The following is a 24,102-nucleotide window of genomic DNA, read 5'->3' on the forward strand; positions in this document are numbered from 1 at the left end:
GACAAAGGAGCAAAGTCGATTAACAGGATAAAGGGTAGTGTTTTCAACAAATGGTGTTGAAAAAACTGGACACACACATGCAAAAAAAAAAAAAATCTAGATACTGACATTACACCTTTCACAAAACTTAACTCAAAATGGATCATAAACCTAAATGTAAAACGTAAAACTGTAAAGTTCTAGAAGATAACACAGGAGAAAATCAAGGTGACCTTAGGTTTAATGACGAGTTTTTAGCTACAACATCAAAAGAACAATCCATGAAAGAAAAAAATGATAAGCTGGATCATTAAAATTTAAAAACTGCTCTGTGATAGACAATTTTAAGAGAATGAAGAGACAAGCCACAGACTTGGAGAAAATATTTGTAAAACATATATCTGAGAACTTATATCCAAAATATACAAAGAATACTTAAAATTCAACAATAATAAAGCAAGCAACCCAGTGAAAATATGAGCAAAAGATATGAACTTCACCAAAGAAGACAGACTGGTGGCAAATAATCATATGAAAAGATACTCAACATCATTTGCCGTCAGGGAATTACAAATTAAAACAGTAATGATATTCCACTACATAACTATTAGAATAGACAAAATCTGCAAAACTGACAATGTCAACACTGACGTAGATGTGGAGTAATGGGAACTCTCATTCTTTGCTGGTGGAAATGCAAAATAATACAGCTACTTTGGAAGACAGTTTGGTAGTTTATAACACATCTAAACATGGTCTTAATATACAACCCAGCAATTTTGTTCCTAGGTATTTACCCAACTGATTTGAAGACTTAAGAACACACAAAAACCTGTATGCAAATGTTTATTCATAGTCACCCAAAACCAGTGGCAACCAGATGTCCTCCAGTGGGTGAATGGATAAACAAACTGGTACAACTATATAATTGAATATTATTACACAATAAAAAGAAATGAACTACCAAGTCACAATAAGACGTGGATGAATCTTAAATGCATATTACTAAGTGAGAGAAACCAGTCTGAAAATGTTACCTATTCATGATCCCAATTACGTGACATTCTGGAAAAGGGAAAACTACTAGGGTAACGAAAAGATCTGTAGTTGCCAAGGGCTCAGGGAGAAGGGAGGGATGATTAAATAGGTGAAGCACAGGGGATTTTTTTGGGGGGTGCTGAAATTATTCTATATGATACTGTAATTGTGTATATACAACATTATGCATTTGTCAAAACCACTGAATGTTACAGCACAAAGACTGAACCTTAATGTATATACATATACAGATACATTATGTCAGATGGCGATAAGTACTAAGGAAACAAAATCAAGCAGGATAAGGGATAAAGAATGACAGGAGTAGACAAGGCAGTTTGTATAGGGTGGCAGGAATGGCATCTCTCTGATAAAATGATAGTTGAGCAAAGATCTGAAGGGGATGAGAGGATGAATCATGCAAATATCTAAGGAAGAGGATTCCATGGAGAGGGAACTGTACGTCTAAAAGCCCAGAGGTGGGAGTGTGTTTAGTATATGGACAGAGAGTGAAAGGGCCAGGATAGATGGAGCGGCCTGGGCACGAGGCGAAGAGCCAGGCCGGGCGGGCCTTCTAGGCAACAGTGAGGACCAAATAAATGAATCAATAAGTGAGATGAATGGAAACTGTTCATCTTGAAATTTATTTTAGGTACTCCAGCCTTTCAAAAAAAATTTAAATGAAGAGTCATCCTTTGCAATACACCTCCCTCCCCCAAGCATACACAAACATTTTATCATAACAATACCAAAATCTCTTAGCCTGCGATTGCTCCAACAAGACCCTCTAGTCCCGCCGAAGCAGTCTAAGGCATGTCATCTCCTTTCCAAAACAAAATTTCAGACTAGTTTCTAGAAAGGCAAAGTGAAATGAAGGCTTGAGGCCAACTTTTCACATAATTCGATTTAAAAAAAAAAAAAACAAAACTCACATATGCCTGAAATCTTTAGATAATGGAGAGAAAAGTGGATTTTCCTCTCTTCGTTATTAGAGCAATTGGCTCAAACTCTCATTTCATTTTGGACATATAGGCACAACCCAGAGTCTGTAATTAGTTTCAAACCACCAAAGTAGAAACAGAATAAAATTTCAACTAACTGAAGGACCTTTTTTCCCTTGACATACTTGGCTTTCAATGGCTAGAGGCATAAGGCATGGATCCAAAAAGCAAGCTTATGACTGGGACTGATTTAAAAAAAACAAAATAACTTGCAAAGTATGCCTTGGGTGAGTCCAGTATAAGCTCCTTACCTGCTGCCTTCTCCCTCTCTAGTTCTAGTCCCATGTAAGGAGAGAAGATATCCTGAAGGATGACGAAATCCCCAATCATTGGAGGGCAGTCCCCACCAGGCTCATCACTGGAATGCTAAGACAGGCGCAGAGCTCTCACCTCTTTCAGAGGTTTGTACCAATAAGGATGAAATAAAAAACACATTCCTTTGTACTTCCTTTTAACCAGAAAGGTGGGTGCATAGATAAAGGCATTCGATTGCATGAGTATGAGAGTAAAATGTGGATCTCTCAATAGTGGGGAATTGATCTCAGAATATCTTGGTTGATTTACGGCTACACTCAATCACTGGCCACGTCTTTGGGGGAGTTAACCTTTATGAACCTCAGTTTCTTCATCTGTAAAATGACAATTATGATGTCTGCCTGCAAAGCCCTTATCAAGATGAAATATAAATAAGTTCATTTGTATCTTTTTGTTTTGGAACTTATTTACAAAACAGAAACAGATTCACAGACTTAGAGAATGAATCTATGGTTATGGGGGAGTGTAGCGGCAGTTAGATTGGGAATTTGGGATTGACATGTACACACTGCTATATTTGAAACAGGTAACCAACAAGGACTTACTGTAAAAAAAAAAAAAAATATATATATATATATATATATATATATATATATACTTTCTAAGGTTAAAAAACTAAAAAACTAAAATAATGAATATGTACTTGAAAAAAAAAGGTGAAATGAAATATGTCCCTAAAATGCCTAGAACAGTGTCTGGCCTATAATAAGTGATTAACATGCATTCCTTCCTTTCATAAACATACATCCTATATTTGTACCTGGCATAGATTTGGCAAACAGCAGCCTCCTGATAAATGTCTGTTGAGTAAATAACTGTCTGAATGAACTATCTCCAGGGAGTCTTGAATGATACTTTATATAATGATACTTAATATAATGCTGATAGTAACTACCACTTACTGAGCACTTACTGCTGGTCAGGTGATGTGATACATGCTCACATACATCCTTTCACCGAATTCTTGTGACTACCCCATAAGATAGGCCTTCTGTTAGCTCCACTTTACAAACGAAGAGCTAAGATGGAACAATTTTCCTAGGATGACACAGCTAGCAAGCAGCAGAACTGGATTTTGAACCTGTATCCTTCTGATTTCAGGGGCCATGTCTTAACTGCTATAGCATCCTGGGCAGAATTTTAATGCACATTAAGAAAACAAACAACAACAAAAACAAACAAACAACAACAAAAGGCCTTTCGACTTCTTTTGTTAAGGAAGACTCAACTAGGGTGACTACGTCTTCTTGCTGCTCCCAGAATAGCCCCATCTAGCTGGATTGGCAGCTACCAGGCCGGAAACAGGTGGGACCGGTATAGCTGCCAGGGACCAGCCCTTGAGAAAGTGGCTGAATAAGTTGTCCGGTCCTGTTCCCAGAAGCTGGTACAAATCTGATGGGGATGCCACTTGTGTGGGCTGGCATGGGGTGGGGGAGGAACCTCGGTGCTAGAGTCTTACCTTGAACAAAGAGGTAAAAGTGTCCAAAGGACAAAAACAAATTGTTCAGAGAAGGGGAGCTGGAGGTGTGGTACAGGGGCACAAGTCCTACAGGGGTGGGAAGCTAGAATCAAGGGCAATGGGTGTGGCCAGGAGCCAGGAGGTCAGGGTGTGAGGGTCTGGGTGGAGGATGGAGTGAAAGGTTCCAGACAGCTGTGAGAAGTACCAGGCTGTGGTAGGAAGCCTTCTCAGTGGGAGGTCCCTGACCCTGTGGTGCAGAGGCAGGACTGTCAGCGTGCAGGTTACAGGATGACATAGAATAACCTTACCCCCAGAACACTCCTCGAGGTGAAACATGCCTTACAGACAGTGTGAAAATGACTAAGAGCATGGACTCTGGGGGCCAAACTGCCTGGGTTCAAAGCTTAGTTCCTCTATTTACCAGCTGTGTGACCACAGCCATGTTACTTAACCTCTCTGTGCCTCAGTCACCTCATCTATCCGAAGGGAATAACAATGCCCCTTATCTCATGGGGTTTCTATGAAGATTAAAAATATAGAGAAATGGCTAGAAGAGAACACAGATAGTGCTGGCACACAGAAGTATTTACATGTTACCTATTGCTCTTATTATTACCACCTCCCAGAGTTGATGGGAAGACATATGAGATGCTGTCTAACTCAAACAGCATATAATTCTTCCCTTTTCCCTCTTTCTTCACACAGTGCAACTTTAGCAGTAGAGCCAAGATGCGAACCTAAATCTTCAGACTCCAAGTCCTCTGTTCATCAAGCATGGCTGTCTAGTAGTAAGGTCTAAGCAGTGCTGGTCATGGCCCTCTGACTCCATAAATCTACCCTTCTCTTCTTGCCATGTCCTCTTCAGTCACCCCAAACCCTAGCTCTTGTGGCTCAATCCAAGGTGAACTAACAACTGCATATCACACTTGTGAGTTCATACTACCTCCTTCTTCCTGTCTTTCCCAGCTCTCATCCAGCCTGACTTCGTTGGCAGAGTAGTTCCTTTCATCATGGCATCTCCCACTCAAAAGCATTCCATGGCTCCCTAGTGCCTGTGATGGGAGGTATCATAGTGGTCCAGGTGTAGAGCATCTAATTCCTGGTGTTCTCCATCTGAGTCCACGAGCAATTGATAATACATTATAGCATCAGAGAAAGCAAGAACAATTTAACCAGCAGAGCCTAAGATTATACTGTATGGGCATATCTAAAACCCCACCTGCAAGCACGTGTATCCACAGAAGAAAAGTAACAACAAAAAGCCCTGTGCTCTTGAACTAGGCCTGTGGAATAGTTCTAATTTTCCCACTAACATTTGATTGCTACAATCTAAGCCTCAAATATTCTCACCTGCGAAATAGGACAATACCTATATCACTGCAGGGTTGGTGGGGTTAAAGGAGAGTAGGAATCTAGAGTGCCTGGGTCAGCAATCCTGCACCTAAGTGTTATCATAATTAGCACTACTATTATTCTAAGGCCCTCTCTCTGGCCTTCAAAGTCAAACACAACCTGTTCCCTATTTACTCATTCTGATTTGCCAGAGTTCTCTGGGATTTGCTGGGCCTGTCCCTTTGAGACATTTCCATTTCTATGTCTTCTCTCTGTGGTTCCTTTCCTCACTCCCATGATACTCAAATCTGAGATTCTCTTTTTAAGATCCTGCCCCACGTTAGAGGCCCAGCTGACATTGAACCGCCTCCTGGAAACCGTCCCTGCCTGCACCCCACACCCCCGGTCCATCCTCTTGTCCCAGCTCCCTGAATTCACACCCACGCACGATCTGTACTAAATAACTTAACTTTAAAAATGCCTGCTGTTGTTCCAATATTTTACACTATTTTCTCACCCCAATTAGATTGTAATCCTTTCTCGAGTAACTGTCGAGATTTTTTCTCTAATGTTAGTTTTCAGCATTAAATAAATGTTCCCAAAGCTCCTAGCAACGTTTCCTCTGAGGGTTAACAAATGAAGTGTAAAAACTCCTGAGAGTTCAGAGGTCGGGAGTGGTTTCTACATCTTTTAAATGAAGATAATGATACCGACCTCACAGGGTTGTTTGATGCATTGAGATAATGGGTATAAAATTGCCCAGAAGTCTGCAGAATTGAAAACATAATCTGGCAGAAGAGAAGGAAAAGGCAATAGAAATTGATATGAAGCTGCAAAAGGAGGCAGAAGGAAAAGGAGAACCGTGGGGGAATGCAAAGGATCGCTTAAGCAAACAGATGTGTCAGGCATCTCCTATGCGTCAGGCACTGCACTGGGCAATTCATGTATATTATTATACACGTAGGATACTGGTGAAGGTCACAAGTTCTGGAGTCAGGATACTGGGTTCTAATCCTAGGTCTATCTGTCACCAGCTGCAAGACCTCAGTTAAGCTATTTAAAATGTCTATGGTTGGACTTCACTGGTGGTCCAGTGGTTAAGACGCTGCACTTCCAATGCAGGGGGTGTGGGTTTGATTCCTGGTCGGGGAGCTAAGATTCCACATGCTATGGGGCACAGCCCCCCCAAAATGCCTATGGTTTATTTTCTTCATCTTTCAATTGGGATAATTTAAAGCAGGGGTTGGCAAATTTGTTTCTGTACAAAGCCAGATAGTAGATATTTTAGATCTGGTTGGACATACAGTTTCTGTTTCGACTACTCAACCTTGGAGCTATAGCATGAAAGAAGCCACAGAGTAGACACGAACAGATGGGCATAACTGTGTTCCAGTAAAATATTATTTGCACAAATGGGCAGTGGGCAAAAATTGGCCCATGGGGAGCAGTTTGCCAACCTCTAATACAGACTTTACCTCATACGGTCTACGGAGGATGGAAGAGTTAATACAGTTCATGCTCTTAGAACAGTGCCTTACGCACCGTAATTGCTCAACAAATGTTAGCTGTTGTTACGATAATGAACCCATGGAAGAGGTGTTAGTATGGCCTCTTATAGGGAAGAAAACTAAATCTCGGAAATAACTGGATAACTTCTTCAAAAACTGACACCATCTACTGGTGGCAGAGTAAGACTCAAAGCACAGGCTGGTTGGTCTTTAAAGTCTATAATTTTTCCACTGTAATTTTGTCAACTTCACGGATCTTCAGAACCAAGACCTTATTTCACAGATCCAAATAGAACCTATAACTCTGATCCTTTATCTCCAAGTGTTTTGGGACTTGACTCAAACACTGCTGACACACAGAACGATGAAATCAGGCCTGGGATCCAAATGAGCATTTCAGGCAAGCCCTTGTCTTTATATCCCTTGAGTCCTGATCCAAGGCAGTGGGGAACAGGTGTGGAATCTACATTCGCCCCCCTCTTGGGTACTCACACATTTGCAGCCTTCGCCGGCCTTGCCGTCAGTTTCCTATGACACCAATGGATCAGCTGCCTTTGGGGAGCCCTAATTAAGTGCACAAATAGGGCAGCCTTCCCAAATCTCACATTAGTTCTGCTTTGGAATGCCAGAATTTTCTACCATGGAAAAATGCTTCATGCCCTGACTCTTAACAAACCCACAAGTTCAAATGCATTTTTGGGGGGGACAAGAATCCCAGGCTGTTATGTGAGAAGGCAAGCAAAGAAAGGGCTTTTCTTGAAAGGGGGAAACAAAGGGCATCCAGAAATGTCACAAAAATGCCCTGCAAACGCTCCAGCTTGCCTCGAGCTGTTCTTTGTCTGAAGAACTTGAAAGTGATTTATGTCTCTTTTTCCTCGGGTCAGTGATTGGCTTCTTAAACCTGAGACTCTGAAGCAGGTATTGTCAAAGATTTCTTTCCATATGGATAAAAAGAAATCCACATGGGATAAAAAGCAAAAGTAATCCCAATTAAATGGCACAGACTTTGTGCATTTCAGAACTGTACCCCTCTGTGACGTGTTATTTCTCTCTTGTCCTCCTCTTCCCCTTCTTCCTCCTTCTTGCTTCTCACCCCAAAGCCCAGTCTACCAACGCCTATTCTAGGGAAAGCCTCTCTGGTTCTGTAACTGAGAAGAGACCATAATGGTTGGTTTGGAGCATGTGGGTTTAACAGCAATTAGCTGTCTGCTTTATCTTTAATTCCACATCTTCTGGAGCAAAACCATTTAGGCTACAGACCCCAAAAAGCATTGCATGTTGTCTATGCCCAGAGTTCAGTGGACCATTGTGTTGACATATTTTCCCTCATCAAAGGATTGAAAGTGGGTTGGCCTTCGACTTGATACAAAAAAATACAATGGTGGGAGCCACTGGGCTGGGAGTCACACAGATTTACCACCACAAGGGGATCTTCCAGGCCCCAGGCTGTCAACCAGCCCAGGCCTCTGGCAGGACAAATGCAGCCCTTCAACTGGCCACCATGGGTTCCTGCCCAGGGAAACAGCAGCCTCTGTGGGGCTTGTTGCCTCAGGAGAGGTGAAGGAGCCTTTAATAAGGGTAGCCATAGTTTATTATCCCAATAAATTCTCCTTTGAGTCCTGGACAGTTTAATGATCGATTATTAATAATTAGACCAGGACATAAGACATAGGCTGGGTCTGTCCTTGGGTGTGTTATCACCTCTCCAATTTACTTCTGTGGAGCTCCTGATGGTTGGGAAATTTGCAGAAATGATCTCTCAAGGGTCATAGGGAACTGGGAGTTTCAGACTTTGAATTTTGATTTTGATGCCCTTATTCTGTGTTGCCTCTTCTCACAGACTCCACCAGAGTTTAGACTTCACAAAAGCAAAGATGTACCTAGAAAATACTGAAATATACCACAATTACTAACTGTATGCCTTTCTGATGGCAGCAGCTGGGAAAAGGCTCCATTCCCCAACAATCAGGAAGGGCTTTCTCCTCGAAAGCCCCAGCTCAGGAGTTTCCAATCTCTGGACCAATACAATCTCCAAACCTTTTGGAGACCTACAAAGAATTGTCAGCATCTTATTTTGCCAAACGAGAACCTTTAAAAAAAAAACACCAAAAAACCTACTCAACGTTTACTCTGACCATGATGTCATAACAAAAAAGCTTTTAACATCAAAGCAAAAAAAAAAAAAAAAGTTATCGTGATCTCAGAATACAGGGAAATCATTTAAATTGTTTACATACAGCTTTGTTAAAAACTCGACATACTACCCTTATTTCTTCATTTCCTCTGTACTAGTGAAACTCTGCTAAGGACCTGCAGTAAGGGCAAACTTCACGGGTATGTCACCTGTGTAGTCATCCAGGGTCCCACGCCAGGAAGGCTCAAGCTTGGGGTTTAGTGATCTGCAGTCCCTGTTTTGAAATTCTTAATTTTATCTTTGAATGTGTACTTTGCGGACGAAGGCTGATGGGACAGCAGAGCACGTGCTGGATGTGGGGCCTTTCCCTGTCCAGGACCAGCCTGCTCCCTGCCTGGCACCTTACCCCATTTCTCCACTGCTGACCACGCACTCCTGGGGTGATGACAGGGTGGCATGGGGTGGCAGGAGTGTAGGGACAAGCACAGCTGCGGGGAGAGCCAGGCCAGGTTGTGAGCCTGCAGTGTCTCAGGGCCGGGCAAGCAGTGTCTCTCCCCGCCACTCCCCACTGCCACGGAGGGTTGGGTAGGCAACTGGGAAGCTGGAAACCCTTGGGGGGTCACCTGTCAGCCATGAGTGACTTCCCTGCCCCCGGCCAGGGGCCCACATTTTCATTTGGTACCAGATCCCATAAATTACACAGTTGGTTCTGCCTGTGGTAGCCCTCTGATGACGTCTGAGAACTACTGGACTAGCTGAGAGATCCTTGCCCCTAAAGAGCCCCTCCACGCCCCTCCTTGTAAGAAGATTCTGTGAGTAATGGCTGTGCTCCCCAGACTTCCTCGTGGAAGGCGAGTTTCCCCAGAGGCTAAGTACCCGCCTGTTGGGAGCCATTTCATGCTTGGCCTGGACTGGGTGCTAACTGTCATCCTCATCATCCTGCACGGGTGGGTGGCTCTTCACAGTTCAGAAAGCACTTTTCCACTGTGTGTGTGCGCACTTGTGTGCGTGTGTACACACACACTTTTTTTTTTTTTTTTTTGCGGTACGCGGGCCTCTCACTGCTGTGGCCTCTCCCGTTGCGGAGCACAGGCTCCGGACGCGCAGGCTCAGCGGCCATGGCTCACGGGCCCAGCCGCTCCGCGGCATGTGGGATCCTCCCGGACCGGGGCGCGAACCCGTATCCCCTGCATCGGCAGGCGGACTCTCAACCACTGCGCCACCAGGGCAGCCCTCCACACACACTTTAATCTCACTTTCTGTAGCTTGGTGAACTTGAAAGAGCTTATACTTTGGATTTTCACACAAGTCTAGGTTCAAGTCCCAACTCTCTCACTGTCTGGCTGTGTGGCTTTGAACAAGTGATTTGCCTTCCTAACTTCTTGCTCCTGTTTGCAAGCGGAGATGATAACATCTACTTACCTCACAGAGCCTCAGTTACAGATTAAATGTGGTTATAATCCAGCATGTTCCCAGGTGATCAATTAACATTCATCCCTTTCCTCTTCCTGGCCTGCCTCTGGAGATGTGGAATGATACTTGGGGAGGCCACATCCCACCTGGGAAACCCCCGAGAGGGGCTGAGCCAGGCATCCTCCTGGTCTGTGGGCCTGTCCATTGTTCAAGAGGCAGCACTGCCACAGCAGGAAAAAACCCTGGACAGGGGAGCAGGAATGACTTTGCAAACCCAAGAAGCTGCTTCTCAAGGATCTAGATTTGGGCTCACAGGACTAGTTAGTTTTGGCAGGTGAGAGGAAACACTGAAATGAGGGAACAGATGTAGAGGGCAAGGTAGAAAGTATCAAGGACAAACACAACCTCCCTCCCACCTCTCCCACCTTCCAGCCCTGCCCTTTGGAGAGGCTGGCAGGAATTTTGCACCTGTGTTGGAAAGGTTCAGGAGGGCAGCGTTAGACGTGTTTTAGATTAAGAATCAGGAGGCCTGGATTCCAGTCGCACGTTTTCTCTCTATAACCTTGGGAATGTCACCTCCCACTGGGAACCAAATGTCTCCAACTTTTAAATGCACTAGACTAGAGGACTTGTTCAGTTGATTCCAGCTTTGATACTTTATGATTAATTAGAGAAAGGATAGCTATAAAAACATATTCTGTAACGAGCTGGGACAGGCCCTCTGAACTAGGATGGGCCCCTTCCAAGCAGTGGCGTTAGGATAGGCCTGGCCCTAGTCCAGGGAGGCTGGTTTCCCGGGCAGGCCATTTGTTGAGACTTCATAATGGCTGGTCACCTGATGACTCTTGCATCTCTACTCACACCCAAGGCACCTTGTTCGAATGGGCTGTGACTGACTTGGTGAACAGTAACAGACTCAGACATTTTCACGCGAAGCGTTTCGACAGTCATCTCCAAACAGAAAGAGCACAGTGGGCTGTTGTGACGAGAATTCTGGGGAGTACTGTTTATGGCTGTGTTTTTGTTTACCCTTGGCCTAGTACACAGGGTACAGCTGAAAATGGCCCCAGCTGAAAACACTCTCTTTCCTTTCAGGGCAAACTTTCCAAACTTTTACATGCAGGCTGTCAGCTCCAGGCCCACTGCCCCTGTCTCCACCTCCTCTGCTCTCCCAGAGAAACAGGGGCCCCCCAGCCCCATCCTGCTTGGCCTCTGAGCTGCTCCCAACAGAGGCGGGGCAGATACTGACAGCGTAGCATTAGGGATTTGGAGCCAGATGGTTCTGGGCACAAATCCCCGCTCCTCCACTTGTTAGTTGTGTGATCTTACGCAAGTCACTTGCATTTTCTCACCCTCAGTTTCACCAGGTGAAAACTGGAAATAACAGAACCTACCCAATAGGACTGCTTTAAGAATTAAAAGGAAATATATCATTGCAGATAAATCTTGAGGGACATCCTTAATTGTGTTTTTTTTTCTCTCTACCTCAATCATTTTGGTTGATCCGTAAAAACCAGGCTTCTGCCTCAGTTTCCCTTCTTGAGTTTTGATCCTCTTTCCTACCTTGTGCTCCAAACCCAGCAGAATGGACTGGGCAGGGGCTCTGCCTGTGATGCCATTTCTCCTACCCAGGGACTCCTGACTGCAGACGAGAATCTTCCCATTGATGGGCAGGAGATATGAGGAACAATAACAGTTAATTTTATTAAGCATTTCCTATGTTCCTGGTTTACCATCATTTCCTCTTCATAACAAGCCTACAAGCCTAGAGGTAGGCCCCACTATCAATCCTATTTAACAGATCAGGAAGCTGAATGCCAAAAAGGTTTAGGTCCAAGGTCACAGGGCCAAGGGTAGTGGAGGCTGAATTCCAACCCAGTGTGTCTGACTCCAGAACCTTCTCTTTTAATCACCAGCCTCTCTGCTTTTGAGTTGTAGGTATTCCCTGCATATTCATTCCTGTCTTTTTCAATAACCATCACCACAGTAGCCACCAATAATTGAAGCCCTATACTCATGACATACATTATCCCATTTGACTTTCCCAGCAATCCTATGAAATAGCTATTTTCATACCCATTTTACAAATGAGAGAGCTGAGGTCAGAATAAGTACATTATCCAAAGTCAACTGGCTGTGAAAGGAGGAGCCAGGATTCAGATACTGTATATGATTTCTTTGTAGCTCCTTGATCACTGTACTATATGCCAAGGGCTTTATAAGTATCAAGTCTCATAACAGCCCTATGAGGTAGGTCATACCAGTATTTCCATTTTACAGATAGGGAAATTGAGGTAGAGAGAGATGAAGACATTTGTTCCAGGCTTCACAAGTAAGAGTGGCAGAGCTGGATTTTGAACCCAGGCAGTCTGGCTCAAGTGTCTGGGCTCCCAACTTCGAGTGTTGTGTTGCTATAAGTGAAGGATGCCAGGCAAGGGGAGGGGAAGAGATTTCAAAGGAGAGGGAATTGTGCCCGCACAAGCAGGAGGCTCAGTGAGTCCAGGAACGACAAAAGCTCTCCACCCACATGGACTGCAGTAGTCCCCCAGAGCCCTGGCTTCTCTCCGCCAAGAGGGGTCGGCCACCCTGGAGAATTTTCCAGCATTGAGCAATGGCGTAGGTGTTTAGTTTCCCTTAGGCCCACAGAGATGCATCATGAGGAAATTGCCTCAGACTCTTGGGCAAGCTGTGACTCCACGATTCAGCTACAAAATCCTCAGAAGAGATGAAAGTCAACAGTCTTAAGTGACCAGTTACATTTACATGTGTGGGGGGAGAAAAAGACCTTTTATCAGGAGGGGCAGAAACAAACACGTATTGAGTAGGCTGAGACATGGGAGATGTTAAACCTCAGAGTAACCCTTTGAAATTGTGATTTGCCCCGTTTTACAGAGACATAAACTAAGGCTCAGAGCAGCAAAGAGATGTCCCCAAATCGAGTGGTAAGTACAGGAGCCTCTGGATATGGTCCAAGGTCCATATATATGACTTCAGGCTGCCCGCTCCTAGTTAGTTCCCTGCTGCCTCTCATTTGCCTAGGACCGATCCACATGGTTTCAAAATTTCCCCATAATTAATGGTGAAATTACCAAGAATGTCTGCAAAAACAGAGACCATTCTGCTAACCCGGGGTGTTGTAGTCTAAAATGTTATTATTCTGAAAAACACAGCTCCAGGAAAAGAAACAGTTTACAGGGAAAGTTTCCAAGAAATCTTGAAGCCATAAAGAAGGAGATTCACAGATGTGCGTATATGAAAATTTAAAACTCCTGTATAAGACAGGGTAAGCAAAGGTGGATGTTGAAGGTCTTATTACAAGAAAGTCTTCAAGATAAATGACAAAGGACTGATGCACAGAGCACACGAAGAACCTCTCCAAATCCCCGAGGGAAAGACCTACGACCCTGGAGGAAAATGAAGAGAGGATGTTAATAGGCCATTAACAGAAGACAGAAATTAAGAGACTGAAGATATAAAGAAAATGTTCATTCTCACTAGCAACAGGGCAGAGGCAAAGGAAAAGAACAATGAGCAGTCATTTTCTGCCCGAGAAATGGGCAAAAATGTTAAAACGATTGACAATATGCAGTGTTGGCAAAGGAACAGGGGCACTGTTGGCAGGAATACAAATTGGGACAGCCTCTTTGGAGGACATTTTGGCCACAGCTAACATAATTTCAAAGGCATAAATCCCTCCAGTAGAAATTCCACTTTTTTGTATCTCTCCAAGAGAACTTTTCATACTTGTGTATAAAGAACCATACCCAGGATGATCCTTTGATTGCTGTTTGCAAAAGCCAGATACTAGAAACTACCTACATGTCTATCAACAGGACATTGGTTAAATCATTTTTTATATGTGCTGACTGTGGAATTACTACCAACATGTAACAGACATGCGGTGGCTCTATATGCACTGACATACTCCAAATATCTAATAAGTGAAAAAAAACCTTGCAGAACAGTTTTACTATATGACCCTACATACACATATATGTCTATGAATGCCTTAAAAAGCTTAGAAAGACATATAAAATGGACAATAGCGATTACCTCTGGGATCAGGAGAGGTTTGTGCCTTTCCCGTTTACTCTTTGATGTTTGAGTTTTTACAATGTAAGTCGATTTCCATCATTTTTCTGTTATCTAAAGAGGAGCGGGTCAGCCACAGAGACAGAGACACTTGCCTTGTGTTCTGGGTTATGTCCTGTTCATCCAGCAATACTCTGACCCAGGGCTGAGTCTCCCTCCTCTGCTGATGCAACCAGAAAGCAGCTCCTTCAGCAGCTGCCCTCCCCTATTCTCTCCCTCTCATTTCCAAAGGGGCTCACGCATCTCAACACATGCACATTATACACATTCCTCTCAGGCACAGACTCACTCAGAATAGCTACTGCGTAGGTTAGTTCACCACCTGAGAACTTTTGAATCATGGACCGATTCTTGTTACCTTGATAAAACTCGTACACAGTCACACGCCGAAACAACTACAACAGCAATAACGAACTGTCAGGCTCCCTTAGCACAAGCCTTGATTTAAACCATGGGTCCAATGGGCACACACTGGATGTAGAGCTCCTTAAATAATAGCTCTGCTAGCTTAAAACGTATCAGATGTTCCTTTAGCCTTAGCTCGCCCAAGACATAAACTATGTGTTCGGGGGAAAGCAAAGTCAAATGACTCATGACAGAGTTTGTTTTTAGTATGAATTATTTTTTCTGGCTCCTTGCTTTTAAAGACGGATCCTTTTCAGATGGGTTGACCCAAGGGCTGCTGGGAGCTGGGCTCTCGAGCCTAGTGGTCCCCCCTCTTTTGAAAGCTGGTAGTGGATGTCCTGGGAAGGAGAGCTGACTTCCCATATGATCACTCCCATGATGCACTGCTGCTTCTTTTTCCCTTCAAAACAAGCCAGGCGATGGCGGCCTGGGTGAAGTGGGGGAAAGGGCACTGGATTTGGAGTCTGGGAGACCTGAGCTCTGATTCCAACTGTGCCATTTACAAATTGTATGCTGCAGGGAACGTCACATGACTTCTCTGGTCTCTGGGCTGCAGTCTGAAAAGAATTCTGAGGAGAATAAGCATCGCTCTGGATTGTGGTGGGGACTCAATGAGGTAACCTAGGGAAAGCATCTGCCTCACAGGAGGCACTGGACTGGACTCCTCAGGGCAGAGGTGTTCTGTATACCTCAGGATCCTTCCTGCTTGCCTGAGAACAGGTCAGAAAACATTTGAGGAAGGAAGGCAGCAATGCATGGTGCACTTATGATGAGCCAGGCACTGTGCTAACTGCTTTATATGAATTATCTCATTCATCTTTACAAATAACCCTATAGGTTATTTGCTATCCACACTGAGGCACAGAGAGATTAAGAAACCTGACCAAGGCCACACAGGTGGTTAGTGGAGGGGCTGAGATCTGAATGCTTATGATATGGCTTTAGAGCAGGAAGGGGAGAGGGAAAATGGGCAGACCAGAGGATCCCTGTGTGGACTCTAAGAAAAGGCTACATCAGGAATACCTAGCTCTTGGATCACTGCAGAAGAACAGACACAGGGGAAGGAGGAGGCCATCAGGAATGTGGTCATTCATGGCTCTGCAGGAACACAGGTGGTGGACAGCCAGAACCCACCCATGAGTGTGGCAGATTAGGACAGCTTCTTAGGGTGCTTTGGGCCAAGAGATGCCCAGGCTTCTGGGGGAGCGAGTACCCCAGGACAGGGCTGGTGCCCATACACATTCACTCCCTCCCTCTCTTCATCAGGTAGAGTAAGATGAACACAGAATTCCAGAGCTGGAAGGGACCTTAGCCACTGCCTGGCACCACTCCACTGTACAGGTTAGAGACCAATGCCGCAACCACGAGTAGAGCGAAGACCAGAAGCCAGGTCCCTACTTTTCAAGCCAGCAATTAGCTCTGGGGTCTCGAACACGAACAGCCACTCTCCCTTCTATGCACAGCCTTGAGATTATGACTTCGTTTTTCAACCATTTATCCATCCCATAGTTCTCATCCAAGCAATGCTCAGGAAAGACAAGAATGCTGGCCATTGGGCTTTGGATATGTCCAGTCCCCAGGTTAAAATGACTGCTTAGCTCGCTTTCCCAATAAATCCCTGAATAACCTACTAGGCAAGCAGCCTTTTGATAATGAAACGGGTCTTCATAAGAGTCTGCCTACAGGGAAATGATGGGCAGAATCTGGAACAGTGATTTATCAAGGTGAACTAACAAAATGCTTTTCGGCTTTATACTTTTGTCTTATGAGCTGCCGCTACAAGACAAAAGCATTAATTTGTTCATTCGTTTATTCACTCAAATTCACATTTTCATCCAATACCTACTGAGTTGACCTTTAGGTCTGTGAATCCTTTGTTCCCAAGATCTAGAATTCTGTACACCCTCCTCCCATCTCAGACCCTCAACACACACACACACACACACACACACACACCTTTGTTCAGTTAACACTTCCAAGTCATGAATCCACTGTCACTCCTTTGGAGCGTTTTCTCTGCCTCCTGAAGGCTGGGTGAGGTACATCACCTAAGACAGCACACAGCCAACTCTAGTACAGCTGTCTGTTTTACTGTATTTCTCCCCTGCAAGATTCTAAGAAACCTGAGAACAAGGACTGCCTCCCTGGTCTTTTTGCTTTTCTTCAGATACATTCAGTTCATTCCCATCTCAGGGCCTTTGCACTCCCTGTGCTCTCTGCCATTCCAGTCTCAGCTCAAACATCCTTCCTCAGGAGGGCCTTTCCCACCTCTCACACAGCCAGTCCTTCCCACCTCATCTGCCTGGTCTCTCTTTGTTCCCTTACGTTGCTTTACTTTCTCTCACAGCATTTTCATTCATTTATTTATTTATTGGCTACCTGAAATCGTATTATTTATGGTGGTTACTTGTTCCTGGAATTACTTGTTACTGGACTCCTCCCAGTGGGAATATAAGCTCTGTGAGGGCAGACAGTGATTTTTCAATAGATAAAGCTGGAGGCACACAGTGAGGAGAAGCAGACAGGTATCAAAGGGTGAAGGGAAGCACAAGCTTCCAAAGGGAAAGCTGGTTAATGGGACAAAGAAAAGTGACCAAAACTGACTCCCAAAGTGCAAGAAAGAACTAATAATGTTAACTCTTTTATTGCACACTAACTATGGTGGGCTCATACATTACCTTGTTGAAGTTTCCCCTTTGGGAATGCATAAGCATTCTGTAAACATATGTGAAACGGGAATACTTTCAGCCCAGTTCCATGATATTGTTGTGGTGATTAAATACGTTAATTCACGTAAAGTGCTTTGAACAGTGCTTGGCATGTAGAAAGCATCAACACATGTTGCCTAAAATCATCGTCATTGTCATCATCATCTACAAAGAGATATGACACATAGGTAATACCTGCTTATAAGAATTTTATGTACTGCTATGCACTATATTTACTTTTTAAAATGAATCATAGAACGTCTACAGTGTACGAAGTTAAACACATGTTCCTTATTTTGAATTTAATATGGTGCAAAAAAGTTTTATAAGAGTTACTTATCAGCATTTATATAATCAAAGAATTGTATTATTATTATTTTTTTTTTTGCGGTACGTGGGCCTCTCACTGTTGTGGCCTCTCCCGTTGTGGAGCACAGGCTCCGACGCGCAGGCTCAGCGGACATGGCTCACGGGCCCAGCCGCTCAGCGGCATGTGGGATCTTCCCGGACCGGGGCACGAACCTGTGTCCCATGGATCGGCAGGCGGACTCTCAACCACTGCGCCACCAGGGAAGCCCTGTATTATGTTTTTAATAAACACATTTGTGATAGTTTTCAATCAGGTTTTAAAAAGCCTTAAGATGTAAACATAAAGAACCATGTAAGAACCCAGAAACTAGAAGAAACGATAACGAAACATTAGTGGAAAGAATAAATAGGCTGAAGTAAAACTTTGTAAGGACTAATACAGAGAACAATGAAGAGAGAAAACAGGAGAACATTTGGAGATGTGAGAGGAAAGTAATTACTACAAGAGAGCAAATCAAAGCACCACATGCAAGAATCATTTCACTGCAATCTCTACAGGAAATGCCTATCAGGAGGATGAAAACAGCAAGAAAACTACTGAAAACAAGAACAAGAGTTAAACATGTTAAATAAATGCAATGATGTTTTATTAATAGTTTAAAAATATCTGCTAGAACAGAATATTTTACTCCAAGTTTGGCTAGTTCTTTATAAAAAGAACTCTTTTTAGTTATAGCTCTTTTTGGTTTGCCGCCAGATTGGAAACCTGGTGGGTGGAACTAGCAACCTATCTCGTCAGGCTACTACTGCCTTCTCTCTTCTTCAACCCCAAGACCCACAAGCCTTTTGTCAGTGCATCTCAAAGAGCAGGGGCATTGCTTTTTAAAAAGGTACTGAGAACATTTTAGCAGCACATTCAATGTTCCCCAGAACCCCTAGGTGGCGCTATTGCAAAACTAACAGAAGTCTGAATCATCGCAAGAAAAAATAATGAACATAGTACATTTAGTACAAAACACTAAAAGCAATAACAACTCAAAAGGCAGACACCATTTGTTACAGAAACTACAAACAATTTAGTATCTCTAAGACATTTATTAATTTCCTTTTAAATCCAGGGGCTCACCCCACGAAGAAGAGACATTTCGTTTTTCGGCCAGAAAAAAAAAAAAAAAAAAACAACTCAGGGTTGTTCTCTTTCTAAAACATTTACATTTAAGGGCCCAGTGAAAACGATGCTGAAAGTCTGTGGTATATATTGTTTTATGATCAAAATTGGCTTGATAGCACAAAAGAACTAGCGCTCAGAGTAAAAATGTAAGACAGTGACTGAGGGTTGGCTTGGGGAAAACATACAGTTATGTTAGTTTGACAGTCAACCAAAAGCCATAATATTATTAAATATATTTAAACATGGTTTTCATTTAGATTTGGCATCTTGACTAATGGGGATGTATTAAATAATACCTGGCTGCTAAGAATATATATATTTAGGAATCAGTGCCACATAAAACACACATGTACTATTCAGTCTCATTGTTATTTAAGGCTTCTCTTCTGTTCTCTTGGCTGTGGGCACACACATATTAAAAATTAAGTACACACTCAGTGTATGCTCGACCCTTTTAAAAGGCTTTCTTTTTAAACAGAAACATGCAACGGAAAGTGAACTCAACTCTAGTGAAAGGTAATGGATGCAATCCCTTTGGGGACAGCTGTCTGATTTATCAAAAGAAAGAAGAGGGGAGGGTCAAAAGCCAGGAAAAAAAATTCCTGAGTGGTCAGCAAGGAGGAGTGCTCAGAGAGGAGTCAAAATCAGTTTCTATACCCCAGGATTCCTTCTTTGCCAGCCTTGAGAGGTCGAATGAATGGTACCTTTTATCATGAGGCCATGGGGGTATCGGAGTGGGAAGAGAGTATCTTAAGATATGGGGTTGTATTAGTGGCCAAATAAACACAGGCAAATGTTGAGTGATTTCCCAATGCATTAAAGAAACACTTTTCCTTTTTTTTAAACGAGGGGGGACATCTGTAGGTTTCTGGGCATTATGCTAGGCGCTGTTCAAGGGTGGGAGTTGTGGGAACAGGGATGGTTAAGGCAAGCTGGGGAGACAGCAAATGTTAATGATGCAAAGAGTCCAGGGCCATAATAGAGTTCTACTCTGTTCTGGATGAAAAAAGTAATGTATCTGACATACAGATGCTGCATAATAGATGAGCATCATCTCCCCCTAAAATCCTCAGCCTAGAACAAGACATCTCAATGGCCAAAATGTCAGATAACATCACATCCCGTCTCTGAACAACCCAGCGGACGGGGTCACTGTATTATTATGTTTTAATTTGAGAAACTAAAATATAGTATCCAGAAAATAATATCTCACCACTCAGAAGGAGAAAAAAAGCAAGCTTTTTTTTTTTAAAAAAAAATTTGGATACAGGTATTATTCTGTCCATTCACAGATAATAGAAATGAGGCTTTGAGAGCTTAATCGTATTATCCAACATCCTAGATTTAGTAAGTTACAGAGGTTAGACTGGAACGCAAGCCTATTCGTGAAAATCCACTTTTGAAACCACTAACCCCACTGCCCCACTGCTCTTCTGCGGCTGACTGAAGACTTGCGGTGGAAGCAATGAAGGAAATTGGGGGTGAGGGTGGGGGCATGCAGCATGCAATCTCATTTCTCTCCCTTGTCACCTACTTAGAAAAGACTGGGAGAAGGGGGTTTCAGTTCTTTTCCGACATCGCTTTTCACTGCTGCTGTCATCCCCAACGGGGATATTGGGCTGGCCAAAAAGTTCGTTCGGGCTTTTCCATCTGAATGAACTTTTTGGCCAATCCAATATTTCCCCACTGGAGAGAAGTCACTAAAATATTAAGCGTGCCAAAGTCTTCACAGTGATGATACGTACAAATGGGGACCACAGAGAACAGGCTGTGTCGCATCAAGGAAACAACCAGGAAGGGAGGAAATTCTGACACATGCGCCTATGGATATGACCCTTGAGGACATTATGCTAAGTGAAATAAGCCAGTCACAAAAAAGACAAACACTGGGCTTCCCTGGTGGCACAGTGGTTGAGAGTCTGCCTGCCGATGCAGGGGACACGGGTTCGTGCCCCGGTCCGGGAGGATCCCACATGCCGCGGAGCGGCTGCGCCCACGAGCCATGGTCACTGAACCTGCGCGTCCGGAGCCTGTTGCTCCGCAACGGGAGAGGCCACAACAGTGAGAGGCCCGCGTACCGCAAAAAAAAAAAAAAAAAGAGAAACACTATATCACGGCACTTATATCAGGTACCAAGAGTAGTCAAATTCATAGAGACAGAAAGCAGAATGGTGGTTGTCAGAATCTGGAGGGGAGGGAGATGGGGAACTGTTGTTTCATGGGTCAGAGTTTCAGTTTTGCAAGATGAAAAGAGTTCTGGATACTGGTTGCACAGTAATGTGAATAATACTTAATACTACTAAACTGGGCACGCAAAAATGGTAAATTTTATGTCGTGTACTTTACAATTAAAACAGACAAGCAAGCAAACAGACAAAAGAATACGACCAGGAATGCCTTCTCCAGTGATCATTTACAATGTTTTCTTGATGGGCGCAGTATGAAGCATGACTTTCCACATTTTTAGATTTGTGGAAGTAAAAGTCCTTTTGTGGTACCTCCCTGCTACTTTTCTGGAAAGCAGGAAACAGGTCTTTTAAAAAAAAAAAAAAGTAACATTTTATATCTGCACGTTTTATATGAATCCTCATCCTGGTTTGATCAGCTAAGAGCTCTGAACAAAGCACTTTCCCTCCCTGAGTCCCAACTTCCACATCCGTAAAAGGCAGGGTTGGGTGAGATGATCTCTGAGGGCCCTTTCCATTCTCAGGATCCAATTCCTGTTTTTCCAAACGCTAACACTGTCTATGCTGTTAGGTAGACTTTATTTATTATTGACATTCATCAGAACATTTTGGCAGAGCCAACTAGTCACTTCTGAAATACCTACTCACTGCATTTTTCCTGAGGGATGAGTGGCGAGGGGTAGGATGCTGGGTGAGGCAGGCAGATAGGAAGCAGTAGAGTTAAAGGTGTCCTGGAAGGAGCACTGGACTGGGAGTCTGAGGCTATGAGGGTTAGTCCTGCGCTCTGTCCCTTGCTGGCCAGATGAATCAGAAAGGAAGGAAGCGTTTACTGGGGCCTTCTATGCATGAGACACTTTCACACATGTTATCTTATTATTTCACACATTTTAGTTACTCACATACCATCTTCATAATTGTTTCCATATCCAAGTACCATCTGTAGTATTATACATGTAATACTTTTTCTAAATTCCAAATAAATTCCCTGTTCTTTTTTCAAACTGCCTTGTTCTAAGCAGAAATGTCTATGAAAACATAGGTACAGTGTTGGTTACCTTTTTTCTAATATACATTAAAATCAATATATAACTATTAGAAAGAGTGTCCACATGCCAGCTAAAGTCATCCTGAGTGCCACCGGTGGCATATGTGTGCATTTAGGGAGATGCCACATTATTCTACTTTGTATCCATTTATGGCCGCTGGACACCTGAGTCTGTGGAGTTTAGTAACTCATCCAAGTTCCAACCAGCAGACCCAAAGCAATGTGAGGCTTCATATTCCTCTCATCTTTAGAATGCGTATGTTCAATAAAATACATACAGAATATTTCCAAGATTTTTAAATTTCATGGACACTAATACTTCCAAAATTACTTTGGAGAATGGCATATGGTTAGCGAGTTTTTATTTTGCCAAATAAGAACTCAAAATAAAAAAGGTTTTCTCATACAAGGTAATATTAAAAAAAAAAAAAAAAAAAAGCATAGGACTTTCTACACCAAACATTTGGGACCAGGGTACTTCTCAGGACAACATAAATCATTTAGGAAGAAAACATTTATGATGCTCTGCTTACTTTTCTACATTTCTCATTCTGGTATAAACTCTGTCATGGATTAACCACTGGCTGGGCTCATCACTGGTGGAAGATGCAATGGGAGGTGGCTTTGGAATCGTGTAGTTCTGAGTTCAATCCTCGTTTTATACAAATTACACGTGCAGCTTTGTGCTACTTTAAGCTGAGCCTTAATTTTTCATCCGTAAACTGAGGCCACTCATTGTTGGGAAGATTAAATGCAGTAAGTGTATAAAATGCCTAGAACAGCCCCTAACCTGTAGTAGGAGCTCATTAAGCAGCACTTAACGACTTTCCTTTTACCACTCATTGTGTCTGACCCGGAGGGCTGCTGTGAGGATGCACTGTGACAACACGTGGGAAAGTGCACTGACAATGTGTTACAGAGCTCTAATTGTTCTTTGGATCTCAGGTTGGAAGTTCCTTCCTCCAGGAAACTTTTCCTGACCCACTCAGTTGGATAAGAAGCCCCTCCCTTGGTACCATGCCACCCTGGGATCTCCATCTGTTCACTGTCACACTGCATTGCTACCGCTAGGCAATTTCTCCCTCACCTCAATAGGCACGCAAGAGCTCCGAGAGGGTAAGAGTGGGAAATACATGGATCTTGCTGTTGCTTCTCCACCATCTAGCACGTAGTCACTGCCAAATATAGCACGGGTGCTCTTTTAGTTTGTTAAATAGACACATGAATTGATGGGAAGATTGGTGGAGGTTTTCAAACTTGTTTATGTGGTACTACTTGTACACCTGATGGTCTGACCCTCGGCTTATGGCAGCATTTCCCAATGTTTGGTCCTTTAGCAAAGTAAGATGCTCCATGAAAGACTAATTCTTTGGTCAAGTAAATTTATGAAAGTCTATATTCTAAATGCCTCCCCAACCCGGGAGATTCACAACACAAGTTTATATATTAAAGGTTTATGCAAAGTCTCGCTATAAAGATACCTAGTTAACTTGAGCGTAGCATTTTCCAAATGAATTCTTTCCAGGAATACCTTCTAATGTATGAAAGAACACCCTTTGGAAAATCCTGGCCTATAGAGAACTTGGGCTCTGAGTAAATTTTTCTCATGGTTTCTGTCAATTCTTTGTCCTGGTTGTCCTTCCCCCCAGTTAAACTGCACAGCCGGAAGCAGGAGAGACATGCATATTGGGCCGGACAAAAAGGCAACACAGACAATAGAACCTTTGAGAAAACTAAACATAGGAATGGGCTACCAGCCCAGGAACTGACCAAAAATATTTTGACAATGAGTAGAATGCCCTCATTTGTATCACACCTCAGAGACTTCATAGCTCTATGCACGTACATCATTGCAACTGCTCTTCTTTCTCTTCCCCCTTCCTCTTTTTCTCCTCCAGCATCAGCATCACCATGGTTAAATACGATGGCACACTGTCTATGCCAGGCATTGCTGTAAGTGTACTTCTTGCAGTAACTGATGAAATGATATTACTTACTATTATATAG

General features: G+C 43.3%; 1 protein-coding gene and 1 long non-coding RNA gene across 12 annotated transcripts in view; one reads left to right on the top strand and one right to left on the bottom strand.

The window, feature by feature from the left end:
• The window catches only part of FGGY (FGGY carbohydrate kinase domain containing), a 455,489-nt gene that overhangs the window by 72,893 nt on the left and 358,494 nt on the right, over positions 1 to 24,102 (bottom strand). For 2 of the 11 annotated variants that reach the window (XM_027108364.1, XM_027108370.1), the window contains one exon: positions 21,170 to 21,397. The exons of the other annotated variants lie outside the window; for them this stretch is intronic. In XM_027108364.1, the coding sequence (XP_026964165.1) occupies positions 21,213 to 21,397 (185 nt within the window). In that variant the 3' untranslated portion in view covers positions 21,170 to 21,212. Of the gene's footprint in view, positions 1 to 21,169; positions 21,398 to 24,102 lie in introns of those variants that run through there. 11 annotated transcript variants of the gene reach the window in all.
• On the top strand, positions 334 to 23,252 carry LOC113621507 (uncharacterized). Its single transcript, XR_003433195.1, has 2 exons — positions 334 to 2,419; positions 23,041 to 23,252. It is a non-coding gene; the product is annotated as an uncharacterized LOC113621507 (long non-coding RNA).

Source organism: Aethalodelphis obliquidens, unplaced genomic scaffold (genome assembly GCF_003676395.1).
Source record: "Aethalodelphis obliquidens isolate GAN/ISIS:26980383/991018 unplaced genomic scaffold, ASM367639v1 scaffold9, whole genome shotgun sequence".
Taxonomy (NCBI): Eukaryota; Metazoa; Chordata; class Mammalia; order Artiodactyla; family Delphinidae; genus Aethalodelphis; species Aethalodelphis obliquidens.